At 42.6% G+C, this 13,832-nt stretch overlaps 1 protein-coding gene across 12 annotated transcripts in view; it reads left to right on the top strand.

Moving 5' to 3' along the window:
* EPHA5 (EPH receptor A5) overlaps positions 1-9,832 on the top strand; it is a 199,509-nt gene extending 189,677 nt beyond the window's left edge. For 10 of the 12 annotated variants that reach the window (XM_048942711.1, XM_048942710.1, XM_048942707.1 and 7 more), the window contains one exon: positions 5,247-9,832. In XM_048942711.1, the coding sequence (XP_048798668.1) occupies positions 5,247-5,352 (106 nt within the window). In that variant the 3' untranslated portion in view covers positions 5,353-9,832. Of the gene's footprint in view, positions 1-604; positions 990-5,246 lie in introns of those variants that run through there. The other 2 variants (XM_048942703.1, XM_048942702.1) reach the window with 1 other exon arrangement.
* Positions 9,833-13,832: the final 4,000 nt, after the last annotated feature.

The raw sequence follows: 13,832 nt of genomic DNA, 5'->3' as shown, positions 1-13,832 counted from the left end.
GGGGATCAGGTGAAAAGAACATATGAACATTTACAACTAGCTTTCTTTCCCCAAATGACATGAGTAAAAGATTCTTTACAATTTAAGAGGTTGCCTTCAAATACCATCCAAAATGATATTCCCCAAATTGAAACTGCTTAGGAAATACATGGAAATTAGGTGAAGAAGGGAGAACTGATTAATCACCACCAGAAAACACTGAAAAAATACAATGAATGTAAAGAATTCTTAAAATCTCCTGGGTAAAGCTACTAGTACTGTAAGAGAGGGGATGGCCATAGCATTCTGACAGAACTGGTGTCTGCAGGTGATCAGCTTGTGTCCTCTTTAGGGGACCTGGTTGAGATGGTAGATGTTCAGCACTCTTTGAAAATCTCACCTAGCATGCAGTTACCACCTTGCTTCGTTCAAAGTCATGCTTAATGCTTTTACTCCAGAAAAGAGTAGTGCTTGTGACAAATTATTGAAGATAAAACTTTTACAAGCTATAAACTGTGAATAATATCGCCCCAAGTCCTGAGCTCTGCTTGCTTAAGCAAAGACCTGAAAATGTATGTTTTCAAACAAAGAGTGATTTCTACATTTAGCTCTAATTCTTGCAAAGGGATGAATCACCTTGTGAAAAGTGGAGCCTCACCCTCCACCCCCTCTTTCCAACTGGATATCAGACTTGAAGGAAACCTTTCCAGTGGATCAGACCTGCTCTTTAAACTTGTGGACCACCTAGTGACTTTGAGTGTGTCTGGAGCTCTTTCAATCCACTGCAAGATTAACTTTACCAGGACAATACTCAAGAATAGATAGATCCATGACATGAGTTTCAGTCTGATATTTGACTGGACCAATTACTAACAAAATGTGGACTGCATACTTACACCTTTTGAAAGATCTGTGCTCACCGAATCTCAGGACACCCTGTTGTTTGTTATTAGATGAAGAACTCTGAATATTTGTAATAATATGTGATGTGTTGCTTTGCATTGTATTTTTTTCTTATAAAATAAAATAAATTATTTATTAAAAGTTATACTGGATGAAGAACATTTAAGAGTTCACCTGCTCTAGATACTTATTCTTAACCTAAAATCTCAGTTCTGGATAGTGATACTGCATACACTTGTGAACAAACCCATTCTCATGTCATAATTAAATAGGATGGGAGTAACGAATAAGAGCAGATGAACTCTTAAAAGAAAAAAGATCCTAATCTCGTGCAAAGGTCCCTTGCAAGTGGATTCCTCTTCCCCTAGTGTCTTCTAAAGGTCTTTGAGGTTATTCTTTCCCTTCTTTCAAACTGACAGCTAACTCTGTGAGTAGTGTCAGTCTGCATGGGCCAGTGTAGTGCTGCGCTGTGTGAAGGAAAGTGCTACAATATGGCTGGGGTGGGAGATGAAATGCAAAATAATCTCTGGCAGGCTGATGGCTTCCAGCCATGGAGGTATTTCAGGAACCTGGCCCTTCTGGTTGCATGAGTAATGGAGTGGTGAGGAGTGTTGTATTTTATGTGGCAATCCAGTCCTAGTCTACACTGTGTTTGACAAATTGGTCCATGGTGTATAAGTAGTTCTATTTGTAAATAAAGTGTTTTAAATATATTTCTTACAACGTGGAGACCATGAATTCAACTATTTCAAATGGAGGATATTGCATTTAAGGGAGTACTGTATTGTCACTGGCACACTGAAGCCAGGCTTTCATATAAGGCCATGGTAAAAGCAAGTGTGCAGCTGCTTACAGGCTGTTTGGAATGGGCCGATACCTGTTTTCCCCTTTATTTCCTTGGCTTTCTGGTTAAGTTGCCCTCGTAGTACTGTGTCAGCATGTGATTTGAATTCCTGTGTGTTTCTATTTTCCACATTACATGAAGGAAAGAAATGAGAAGGGCGAACTTATTCCTGAAGCAGGACTGAAAGTTGTCTTGTTGCTGCAAGTCAAGTATTTGGAAGCAGGGAGACCTGCTTAATATGACACATGGGTACTCCTATCTTCACAGCCTCAAGAAATGCCCATGCAGCTGCCACATCAGTGCATGCAAACCCAGCAACTGGGGTAGAGTCACTTGCATGGCAAGGTGTAGCCTGGATGCTGACTGCAAGTGCCATTTGCAAGGTCTCAGATGTGCCTTTTCTTGCAGGGAATTGCACTTTTCCTGTCACCCCCCAGACATTTGCAGAGCCTGTGAAGATATGCTTCCATACATCTCTGGGAAGCTGAGCCCAGTGAAATTACCAATTAACTGTGGTAAAATGGAACAATGAGCTTTGGACTGAATTTTTAGGACAGTTGTGTTGCGGACCTTCAGCAAAGAAATCTATTTTGTCTCCAAACTGGCTGTTATGTTCTCCCAATTTTGTTTAAAATTGGCTTCTGTCTTCCACTGCTTTTAGTCCAGTGCTTTGATGCTGGATGTATGGGAGGCTGCAACAGGGTGCAAGTCACACTTGAAAAATGGAATTAAAGCTCCTGCATTCTTGAGGCTTTTTTGCTGCTTTTTTTTTTTTTCCCCCTCAAAAGTTTTGTTGCTGGCTTTGCAAAGTGCAAGTTAGCTTTTGAATAAAGCTGACAATTTTATATTTGGTGAGCATTTGGCTCAGGAGCTGTTGTCTGGATTAGGCTTTTGGTCAGTCTTTGTAGAGCTAAATGACCATACAGCACTTTTTCCCCTCTCTGAGGAGTCCCCACACTTTTGGCCAGTGGCTCCGCATTCAGGAGTATTCAATAGTCAAAAAAATAGATTAGATCTCCTGGTGAGCAACTAATGGATTGAAACCAGAAACTCGTTTTTCTTCTCTCTGTCTGTGCCTCTCTTAAATCAATGAGGCACTGCTCAAGGATATTGGGTTATGCAGGATGCTATGAGGAAAAAAGACTCTGTAGTGAGTACCCTGAAAACCTGAAAATGGTGCTTGGATCCTTTTGATGAGGAAGCCTGCTGCTGCGCCAGAGAGCATGGACCTTTTCTCACTAGACTGACTGAGCTGTGTATGAAATGCAAATACACACATGCCTTGCTGATAGTTTCAGGCTAGCTTTTCTGCGTAACATGCAAGAGCAGAGAGATATTACCAGAAACAGTACATATGTGAAATATGTGTTGCTGGATTTTCAAAAGAGCTCAGTTTGCACTTTTAGATACCTGAAAAAAATAGCTGAACTTTCAAAGAGCACCAGCAGAGCAGCATTCAGCAGGGGGGAAGATGGATGTTGGCTCTTCTAAAATTCTGGTCCTATACTGTTTTTTTTTATCTTTGGTGTGAACTTCCAACTGTGCTGTGTACATAAAATAAATTGCATGGAACAATAGTATTACTACATTTTCCTTCATTATTAAGATCGCTTGCTGAACTAGTTTCACAATTCAGTGGAGGTAGAAATGAAAGCATGTCCCCCTGAGAAGGTAGACACCTTTGCAGATGCTGCAGCCTTTTCTTCCAGGTAAGGAGTGTGCTGATGTGTCTCATGGACCTCTGTTACTCCGCACCCATTGTGTTGTGATTTCCAGTATGCATCAGAAAGATGCTTCACTGAAAAAGGGTATGATGATGGAATGTAGTGTTTAGCCTCGAGCAGAAAATCTGGGATTTTCCAAATCAAAAGGCTGAGAAGTGTGACAATCCTATGGAGAACAGATCTAGCTTTTGGCTTCAACTGGTTTTTGTGTTAACACATCAACCTTCACTCGGGATTGTTTTTTATTAGAAATGATGTTTTTCTGAAGTGTTCATCTATGTAATTTTTGGATGTGGATGGTTGTATTTACACAGGAGTTTCTGTCCAGAATATAAGTCTGTTGAAAGACACCTTGATGGCTAGCTCACATGCATTATGTAATGGCATTCTGGTGTTCATTGCACGCGTTCACCTGCAGTTGTCTGTGCACTGTGGGCCAGGTTTTCCAGTGTGTCTCAGGTGGCGGCTGGGCTCCTGGGAACAGCAGGAGGGACCAGGGAGCTGCAATTCTGAGTGTCTGGTGATCTGGTGACATCCCGCTAGCTTTCAATGGAGAGCCTTCTTCTAAATGGCTTGTATGTTTCTGCATACTGTCCACAAACTAGTGTTAGCAGCACTGGTATTCACACCTTTATTGGCAAAACAGTAGAGCCCTTCTTTGAAAACATAGTATATGCAGTCCAGCTGGAAGGTAAAAAACAAGGAGCTCATAATTCTGTGGTGGAAGTCTTCAGATGAAGCATCGTGTCTCGTCTAAGTCAAATTGCTTCCCTAACAATCTATGACTCGTGTTGGAAACATATAGGCACCTGTCTTGATCCTTCTTCCAAATGTCATTCCTTCAATTTCTTTGTTATCAATTTTCGCTCTTTAATGAAATCAGTATAATTGCACTGCCATAACCCACTGTGTGAGAGGCACCCCACCTGGCTTTTAGCTGTGTCATGAAATCTAATCAGGGAGCAACTCATCCCACACTTTGAATGGGATAAATCATCTCATGGAGGTGCTTCTCTCACAGTTCTCACAGAAACTTGGCGATTAGCTTAATCTAGATACCTACCTTTTTGAGAGCTAAATTTCTGAGAAGACAACTGTTCTTCCTAGTCGTATGTTACACCTTTCTTGTAATGGCACCCTGCTAGACAGACTCAACACAAATGCCTTTATCTTTTAGAATTCTCACACACAAAATAGTCAAGCCTGTGTCTTCAGCAAGATTTGCAAAGGCTCAGAGGGGAGCTGTGTTACGAATTCATGTTGACTTTAGAAGGCTGTAATGGTGGTAGCTGTGCTTAAGGCTTTTGCCATTCAGCTCTCTCTAGGAGCAGGCAATAGGATTGTGGTTTGTGTATCTTTGGCTTTGCCTCATCTGAAGAGGAAGGAAGTGTGGATTGATCTTACTCCTCGCTGCTCGTATCCAAGATCAAATACCAGTCTCTCCCAGGAGAAGAGGAAACTGCAACACACATTTATTTTCTTACGCAGGTTTTCTCTTGGAGTAGGACTTCATACATGTAGTGGAGTCCCTTGCTGAAGCCAATGCTAATACTTTGCTTTCAAGCTTTTCCCCTTAGTCACCAAGATGATCTTGGTCAAGCCATGTCACCTCTCTGAGACGTCAGCCATTTAAAAAAATTGGGAAAATTAAATGTGCCTCCTTATTTAAAGGGCTTTGGGAGCCACGGATGGTAAGAGGTAGGCGCTGGCAGCAGCATCGACGCATGCGGTGCGTAGTGTGTGTGGCGGCATGTGCCTGAACAATCCCTGGAACCAACATCTGCTTTCTCCCACAGGGATTTGAGGCGGCTGGGAGTGACACTTGTTGGTCACCAGAAGAAGATAATGAACAGCCTTCAAGAGATGAAGGTCCAGTTGGTGAATGGGATGGTGCCATTGTAACTCGGTTTTTAAGTCACTTCCTCGAGTGGTCGGTCCTGCACTTTCTATACTAGCTCTGAGATTTATTTTGACTAAAGAAGAAAAAAGGGAAATTCAGAAATACAGAAATTTCTGTAACTGAAGGACGCTGGCTTCTGCCACAGCATTTATAAAGCAGTGTTTGACTGAAGTTTTCATTTTCTTCCTATTTGTGTCCTCATTTTCATGAAGTAAATGTAACATGCATGGAACATGGAAATGGATCTACTGTACATGAGGTTAACCAATTTCTTGCGCTTCAGCGATGACAACAGCAAGCCTTCCCACCACATGTTGTCTATACATGGGAGATATATATATATATATATAGCACCTTTATATACTGAATTACAGCAGCAGCACATGTTAATACTTCTAAGGACTTACTTGACTAGAGAAGTTTTGCAGCCATTTGTGGGTCACACAAGCTGCGGTTTACTGAAGTTTACTTCAAGTCGTACTTGTCTACAGAAGTGTATTGAAGAGCAATATGATTAGATTATTTCTGGATAGATATTTTGTCTTGTAAATTTAAAAAATGCTGTTACACAGCGTTAAGTTATAGAGACTAGTGTATAAACATGTTGCTTGCTCAATGGCAAATACAATACAGGGTGTATATTTTTTCTCTGTGTTACAAAGTTCTTTTAGTTTGCTCTTCTGTGAGAATAATACGTTATGATGTATATAGTGTACAGTTTGCTACACATCAGGTACAAGATTGGGGCTTTCTCAGTGTTTTGTTCTTTTTCCCTCTTTTGCTTCATTTTGTGTTCTTTTTGTGTTAACCACTATGCTTTGTATTTTTGCTGCTGTTTGGTTTGAGCAACATATAAAGCTTTCATGTGTTTTGATTATATATATGAGGTGGAAGGAGTCTGCTTAAATAAAGAACACCATTCTCCGTCGTGGGCTGGGGATGTCCCGAAGAGGTAAAGTAAAATGGGACTTAAAACATACAGCTCTCATCATCCCTCAGCAGCATTGCAGCATCTGTTTTCTTCGTGTGTTTCATAATTTGCTCCTGGTGCGCCCCTTCCTGGAAAGAGAAGATGTGCATGGAATCCATCTGCACCAGTGTTTAAACCCAGCACTGTCTCAGGGTAGCCTTTGACCTGCTCCCTTGCTTTCCTTGCTTCGAACAAGCACCCTTCAAGGCCAGGAGACAAATCACCACGTGTTGTTAGCTAAAGAAAGGGATTTTGCTGTTCCTCTTCTGCTTGTACGAGTCAAGTCCTGGAGGTGCAGTGTGGATGCATCTCCACTACCATCCAGCATGGAGATTTCACAGCATTTTCCAAAACTGTGGCCAGGAAAGTGAGGGAGGAAATTATTTTGGGAACTGCACCGTTCCATATTGTTTTGTGGGTATTTTCAGCTCAGACACCCTCCACGTCCCTTGGGAAAGTTGGACAGGTCAGCTGCAAAACACTCATTCATCTTACAAAAATGGGTACAGACCTGGCCACTGTGGGGCAGAGCAGAGAGAGGAGTATAAAAGAGAGCAGCCCAATATGGTCATGATGTTGGCGTCCCATGATGAAGATGATCTGTCTGAATCTGACACTGCTTATGTCAGTATTTGGTTGTAAATCTGGGCTAATGTGTACACTGCAGTTTGAAGATGATGTTTTCAGGGGGACCTAAAGGCAGCAGTGAGATGCTGAGTCCTCAAAATCTCACCACGAAAGAAGTTGGGGCTGTCCTCCTTTAGCTGTAGATGGGAGTAATCAGGGCAGTTAATTTGGTATTCATAGGTTGTTTTGTGAAGCTTTGGTGAAGATAAGGATTAAAGAATTGCTCGGCAGATGGCAAGTGTTTACTGTAGATATATTGCTTCCTTAGAGGTGTTGGATAGTATCTTCCTTGATAATAACATCGACGTATTGACTTACTGTGTTTCCCCTTGTCCCCTGGCACTGCAGAGTAGAGCCTGAGCACCTCATCTAATGCCAAAAGGCAGCCATTTTCTTCTCCCCTACAGAACCATGTTTTGAACACGACTCCAGCTGGTTTTAAAAGTCTTTCTTCAATTTCCTCAAAGCCCTTTGATGAGATTTAATCCAAATAACAGTTTCTAAAGAAAAGGGGTGGGAGAAGGTGTAGGAAGAGAGGGTTTGCTGTGCGTTTTTTTTTTTTCTCAGCAGCAGGGCTCGCTTTCTTTCAGCAGGGCTTCATGATGCAAAATTTGTCCATCTTGGAACAGCCTGCATGCTTAGTGATGTCCAGTTCTCCTCTGAGAACTGCTCTTTTTCTGAGGCACAGGCAAGGCCGAAAAGAGCAGAAATAGGTATGTGGGAGGGCAGGAGCACATGCTTGCCACTCTCACCCTGCTGCCTTGGCACTTGCTGCTCATGGGAACGTCGAGCTCGCCTGACAGCACAAGAAATAGGACGGAGCTGAGTTGCACAATGAGACACAGCCAGGCAGTAGGGGAAGGTCTGACCAACCTTGCTTGTGTGATTTCTCATCCTGTTGCTTCATTTTGTCAGCCACCAGGCCACAAAAGGTGGGGGAGAGGGAATCAAGACATAGCAATTTCAGCACATAGCAGAGATTTGTCACATAATAAACAACATTATTAGGCCTGTCAGCAGAGCTGTCTTGGGATTATTTGTGCCTCTCTGCCTATAGCACTTTGTAAAATAACCCATAGGAAGACAGAAACAACAACTCTTCTCTTTGGGAAGTATTGTTCGGTTTCCACATGCATCCATCAGCTGCATCGAGAGAGATTTTAGTAGCAAATTTCAGTACTTAGCCTTTCTGCTCATTTTGTTTGGTCATTCATTAACTGCTGGCTCTGTGTAAGGATTTGGTTTGTTCTTTTTTCCATATTTCTACAAGAAAATCCCATCACCGTTTGTGGGTTTTAAAGGCATACACAGTGCTGCTGGGGTGCACCTCATGGAGATGAGAATGGTGTTCCTGATGCACTATAGTAATTGCCAGATATTGAAGCAGTCTTCAGAATACTTTTCAGAAGGGCCTGTGGAAAATGAACTGTCCTTAAACCAGACTGCATATGTAAATAGGGTACCTACTCTCAGTTCCCTGAATAAATAAATAAATGATCTTTTATATTTATTTCAAGAGCTGTTCATGCTACAGATCTCTTTACTATAGGCTCTGAACTGGAAATAAAGACATTTTAACAAATACAGGCCAGAAGTTACAGCTTCTACTTTCACACTCAAATTCCAGAGTTCTGATGACGGAGCTACCAGTGAAAAGAGAACTACAAGTACTGAGTCTGTGGGGCAACTGGACCATTTATTTGGGCCTCTTACGCAGATTTAGGGTTATAAAGTAAAGCTCCCTTTTTACCACGGTGTTTTTGAAGGACTTGGGGGGGATCTGGCAGCACCTCTTTGAAACTTTCTACCTGCGAGCTTGGCCAGGCTGCTGCTGTTTTCACCTGCTGAGCCGGGGCACCACGAAGCACAAGTAAAAAAACTTGCCTTCAAAAGGAGTGGCAAATGAAAATGTATAGCCTGAAATCAGACATTGTGAATGGATGAATGCATATTTTGGTGTGCAGTAGGAGATCACAGTAATATTTTTTTGGTTATGCTCTTTGTAAGCACAGGGGGAGATAAGGACGGTAGTTAGCTGACCTTGCCAGTTGTGTGCTGGACCTGGAAACCACGAAGAGGCAGTGGTTTTCATTAATCAGTAAAATTGGAGCTGTAGGTGGATTTCCTGCCTACTGTAAGTCAAAGCAGTTTGCTTTTTCAACTCGCCAGTGCTGCTATTGATACACTGAATACTTTTTTCCAGTACGTTTTGCTGCTAATTGCGAGGAAGTATTTCAAAGGGCTTGCGAGGTGAAGAGGCTCTTTTCAAAACAGTTTTTCATCTTGGGAGAAGGAAGTCTCCCCAAGCATGGCTTGTCTCCATTCATTGTTTATTTATCATTTGGCTAAATTACCTAACCTTAAAAAGGAAGATGATTTTTTAAAAGTAATTTTTTTTAAGTTTTGTTTTGTTTTGTTTTAAATTTCTTCTACATATTAACAGCAAAAAGAACAAAAAGCTTAAAAAAAAAAAAAAAAAAAAGTTGTCTATTCAGTATTGAATATAAAAATGTAGAATTCCCAGTTGTCAAGAAATTGTGACTCCTTGGACTGCTGTAGTCTTGAAATTAGTCATTAAGGCATGTGTGATACATCAATAGCAGTCTAAGAGTAGCACTTAGTTTCTGATCCTTTATTGTTTGTTGCAATTTCTTAGGCCGTGTAGGTCAGGAGTTTATATATTCAGTGCTATTGGTGCTGCAGCATTTGTCTCAGCTCTTTCAACTGTTTCAACGCATAGGAGACCGTAGTGTTGCTGTATTTATCCCCTCCTTTTTCCCCTCCCGGGATGCTCTCTGTGCATTTTGTTTGTGTACATGTTTTTAGTAGTGTAAGATATGAAATTTTATATATTTTTTCATAAAAATAAAAAAATCTTTGAATAATGGCTCCATCCAGTTGTGGATCACACACACCATTTTGAGCCTGCCACGAAGCGTCGGGTTCTACCCCCTCTTGCAGCAGTGAAGAATGGCTTGGAAAAGATGTAACGGAGGCAGTGGCGAGCTCGAGGAGGGCCTGGAGAACTGTTGGCTTCAGGCTTCTGCAAGGTAACTGCTGCTGTAGGACAAGAGCTGTGTGCTGATTCTCCTGGCCTCATGGGAAATCGCAGCAGACAGTGGGTGATGTGGGTGATGCTTTTGTAGCCTGGTGTTCGTGGCAAAGAATGGCACAGTAGGCTGGGACGGCAGAGGAGCAACACTTTGTATACCAGAAGGAGCACGAGGTCAGTTGTGTTAACAAACTGATGCTGTCAGCAACTCAGATAAAATGCCAGTATCGACATGACAGTCCTAATGCAGTATTTTCTTAAGTAGTCCAGCCCACCCAGGCTAAGACGGGCTGCTAAGAGAAAAGCACAGGAATGGGGGAACTTTTTTAAAGAGGCTGAAAGAAAAATAGCTTTGCAAGCGATGGGGAGGCTTCCAGCAGCCGAGTCTGGACACTCTTGGGGAAAATAAAACTCTCGTCTAGCAATTTAAATTTAAAAAGAAAATAAGGCAGGCAAAGATCTTGAGGAAAAAGTGTGTTTAACATGGCTTTGTTGATAGGTACCTGTTTTCAGCTGCTGTAGAAATGGGGATGGTGCCCTCATGAAGATGCATCCATGAGAACAACTTCCTCTTGTTCCCATTTCTCTGCCAACATGAGCAAGTAGAAGAAGAATCTCCTAAACAAATGGTGAAAGGACAGAACTCGCTACTGCTACCAAGCCTTGGTGTCTGCAAAGTCATAGAATCACTAAGGTTGGAAAAGATCTCTAAGATCATCCAGTCTGTTAACCACCTCCACCATGCCCACTAACCACGTCTGTCAGTGCCACATCTCCATGTTTCTTGAACACTTCCAGGGACGGTGATTTTACCATCTTCCTGGGCAGCCCATTCCAGTACCTGACTACTCTTTCAGAGAACAAATTTTTCTTAGTACCCAACCTGAACCTCCCATGGCTCAACTTGAGGCTATTATCTCTTGTTTTGGAAGAAGAAGCTGACTCCTACCTCACTACAGCTTCCATTGAGGTTGTTGTAGAGCTATAGAGTCCTGGAATGCTCAATTTTCAATGACAAGACTTACTTTCTCATATTTTCTATCCAATAGCCTAAAAATGGGGCCAGAGGGTTCTTAATTCCCTCCCTGCAGGCCCAGCAAGATCTGAGCCTATAGCACTGGCATGCCCAGAGGGTGCCCCAGCCCCAGGGCAGGAGCAGCAGGAAGGCTGCTCCCCATTACCCTGTGAAGCCAAGCCATTGTGCAGAAAGCAATGCAAGATTTATGAGGCCATGGGGAGAGTGAGTGAGGGACTCTTCATGTATTTTTCATGGGCTGAAATGCATAAATAGCATGCAATGCATAAACTGTGACCAGATACTTAAACAAAAAAAAAAAAAGGGGAATAGAGAGCAGGCTGGAATAGGGGAAAAAGTGATGAAGGAATGAGGGAGATTTATTCAAGTCAACAGGGCCTGATGAAAGTCACCCCTGAGTACATTAAGAAGCAGCCAAACAGCACAGCCTGAACTCAGGGTGATCCATCTTCACCGACATGAGGATGGAGCTGGACCCTGAGGACTGGAGAAGGGCACACGTAGTACCTGCTTGTAAAAATGGATGGGTAGGAGGGAAGAGGCTGGCTCATCTACAATTCCTCAGGTGCAGCACAGTATCTGGGGAGATGCTAGGACAAACTATTGCACAACCGGTTTATCATGCCACTGACGGGCCATGCAGAAAACAAAATAGCATCAAGGACTCACAGAAATGAAATGGCACACAAATGAGGGGAAATTAGGATAGAAGGGTTATGCAGGGATGTAGGGTGACTGTCACAGAGGTGTCAGCTGGCCCCACACTGGGCAACATGAGTTGCAATGCTGAGTTTTGAATGGTAAATCTAACTGAGGAGGCAGAAAAGGATCTCCACCAGTGCAAGGAAGCTGGCCCCGTCCACCCGCTGCATGAAAACAGCCTCTGCAGAGGAAGGTTACAAAAGGGTAGGGGCCTACAAAAATAGGGAGTGAGAGGTAGGGGCTATCAGGTGCATGAATGGCCATTGCAAAGAGAAGATAGGCAATTTCTCATGGCAGTGGCAAAGAAGAAAGGAATTTACATTGTTTTTCTGTAAGCAGAGGAGGTTATTTTTTGGTGGAGAAAGCACAGTGCCTTCCTGCAAATAGGGTAGAGCAGCAATAGCTCAATAAACCCTAAGCCATTTCAATAGCATTTCTGTGGTGCATGCCACTCTTCATGGTGCTTCACACTATGTTGGCATCTGTGGCATTCTGTTAATTTGGTGCACGTGTGTTTCCAAGCGTGCATTTCTAATAACACATCCCCTACCAGAGGTCAGATCTCATCTATATGAAAATGGGAGAGCAATCTGACACCAACATTGGGCAGGAAGCAAGAGCCAGAGCACACAGCTAGAAAAAGTCTTTGCACTCTCTTGGTGAAAGCTGCTGGTCACTCATTTTGCACCCATGTAAGCAAACCTGAATTGTAACACAGCAGTAAAATGCTGTTTAAAACCTAAGAGAGCTGCTGTATTCAGACAGTGCAAAGGCTCAACAGTGCTTGCTCATGCTGCAAGATCCCAGGAGGCAGCCACGGCTCCTCTTTGGGTTCAGCCTCATGTAGGAGGACACCTAGAGGTCTTATGTTGTGAATTGAGATGGCTTGGTATGGAAAGGAGCTTTTTTAGTACAAACACAGAATCTTTTTTGGTGCTTTTTTTCTCCCATTTAAGCCATCATTGTATATGTATTTCATGCCGTAGTGGCTCTGAGGGAAGCCATGGGGAAATTAGTGGCACAATGCTCCCCAAAGACATCCATTACCTCTGTGACAGGACTTCCTGTTGGAGTATTTTGGTCATATCCCTCACGACCCACTGGATTTTGGTGGCTGCAGGCTCAAGGATGTTTCTCTGCAGTTTGAACAGACAGCATGTGAAAGAATGACCAGCACCGCCTGCTCAGTGCAAGCCTCACCTTATGAGTTTCACCCCTTCCAACTTGCCAGGAGCCTAGCACCAATTTTGCTGTTTCTTAAATACAGAAGTGCAATACTTAACAAATAATGAAATCTAAACAGAGGTAGCCCTTGAAAGTTTCCACTCTTGAAAACCTGACTCCCCTACCAGCCAAGGTTGGACTACAAGAAGGTTTTTTGTCAGAAGTAGGGCTCAGATTCTCTCTGAACAGCATTTCTCTTCTTTGCCCACTGATTTTTGTTTTTTCCTCTTCCTCCTTTCAGAAAATCTTTCCCTTGTCCAGTTAAAACTTTCATGATTGCTGACATAAAGTGACAAAGATGCTTTGCTACACTGATCTGCCCCTTTTGTAATCTATTAGCAGAGCTGGCAGGGAGTTTGACCACAGAATTCCTTCTGCTTCCTCAGAAGTTGCTCATAAGTTCCTCATTTGTGCATTTGTGTCCCTGAAGATGACTTATTTCTCTTGGTGATTGTTGTTTAATATAAAAAGAACATAGAAAAGAGGAAAGGGGAAAGTTTTTGGGGTAAACCAGGGCGGTTGTATGCAAAGTCAGAGATTTATGTCAGCTGACAATGGGGCTGTTACAGAGATTTTCAGGAGAGGATACAGAAGGCAAAAGCCTGCTTTGTGCCTGCTGAAGGAGCCCACACACCGTTAATGTGATAATCAGGCAGAGAGCAGGTGGGAAATAACTTTCTAATAAGAGCTTGGCTGTTTTCCTGCCCAAAATAATGGCAGGCGGAGACTGAGATTTGTGACTGAAAATCACTTCTCTGATATATCTGTTGGAAAAAGGAGGGGGAACAAAACTATGAGATGGGATACCAGACATTTTCTTGTTTTGCTACCAATAAAGGCCACATTTATTACAAGAAAATTGAAATCCTAT

This window comes from Lagopus muta, chromosome 4 (genome assembly GCF_023343835.1).
Source record: "Lagopus muta isolate bLagMut1 chromosome 4, bLagMut1 primary, whole genome shotgun sequence".
NCBI classification, from domain to species: Eukaryota; Metazoa; Chordata; class Aves; order Galliformes; family Phasianidae; genus Lagopus; species Lagopus muta.
This window is presented reverse-complemented; position numbering and strand designations above follow the sequence as displayed.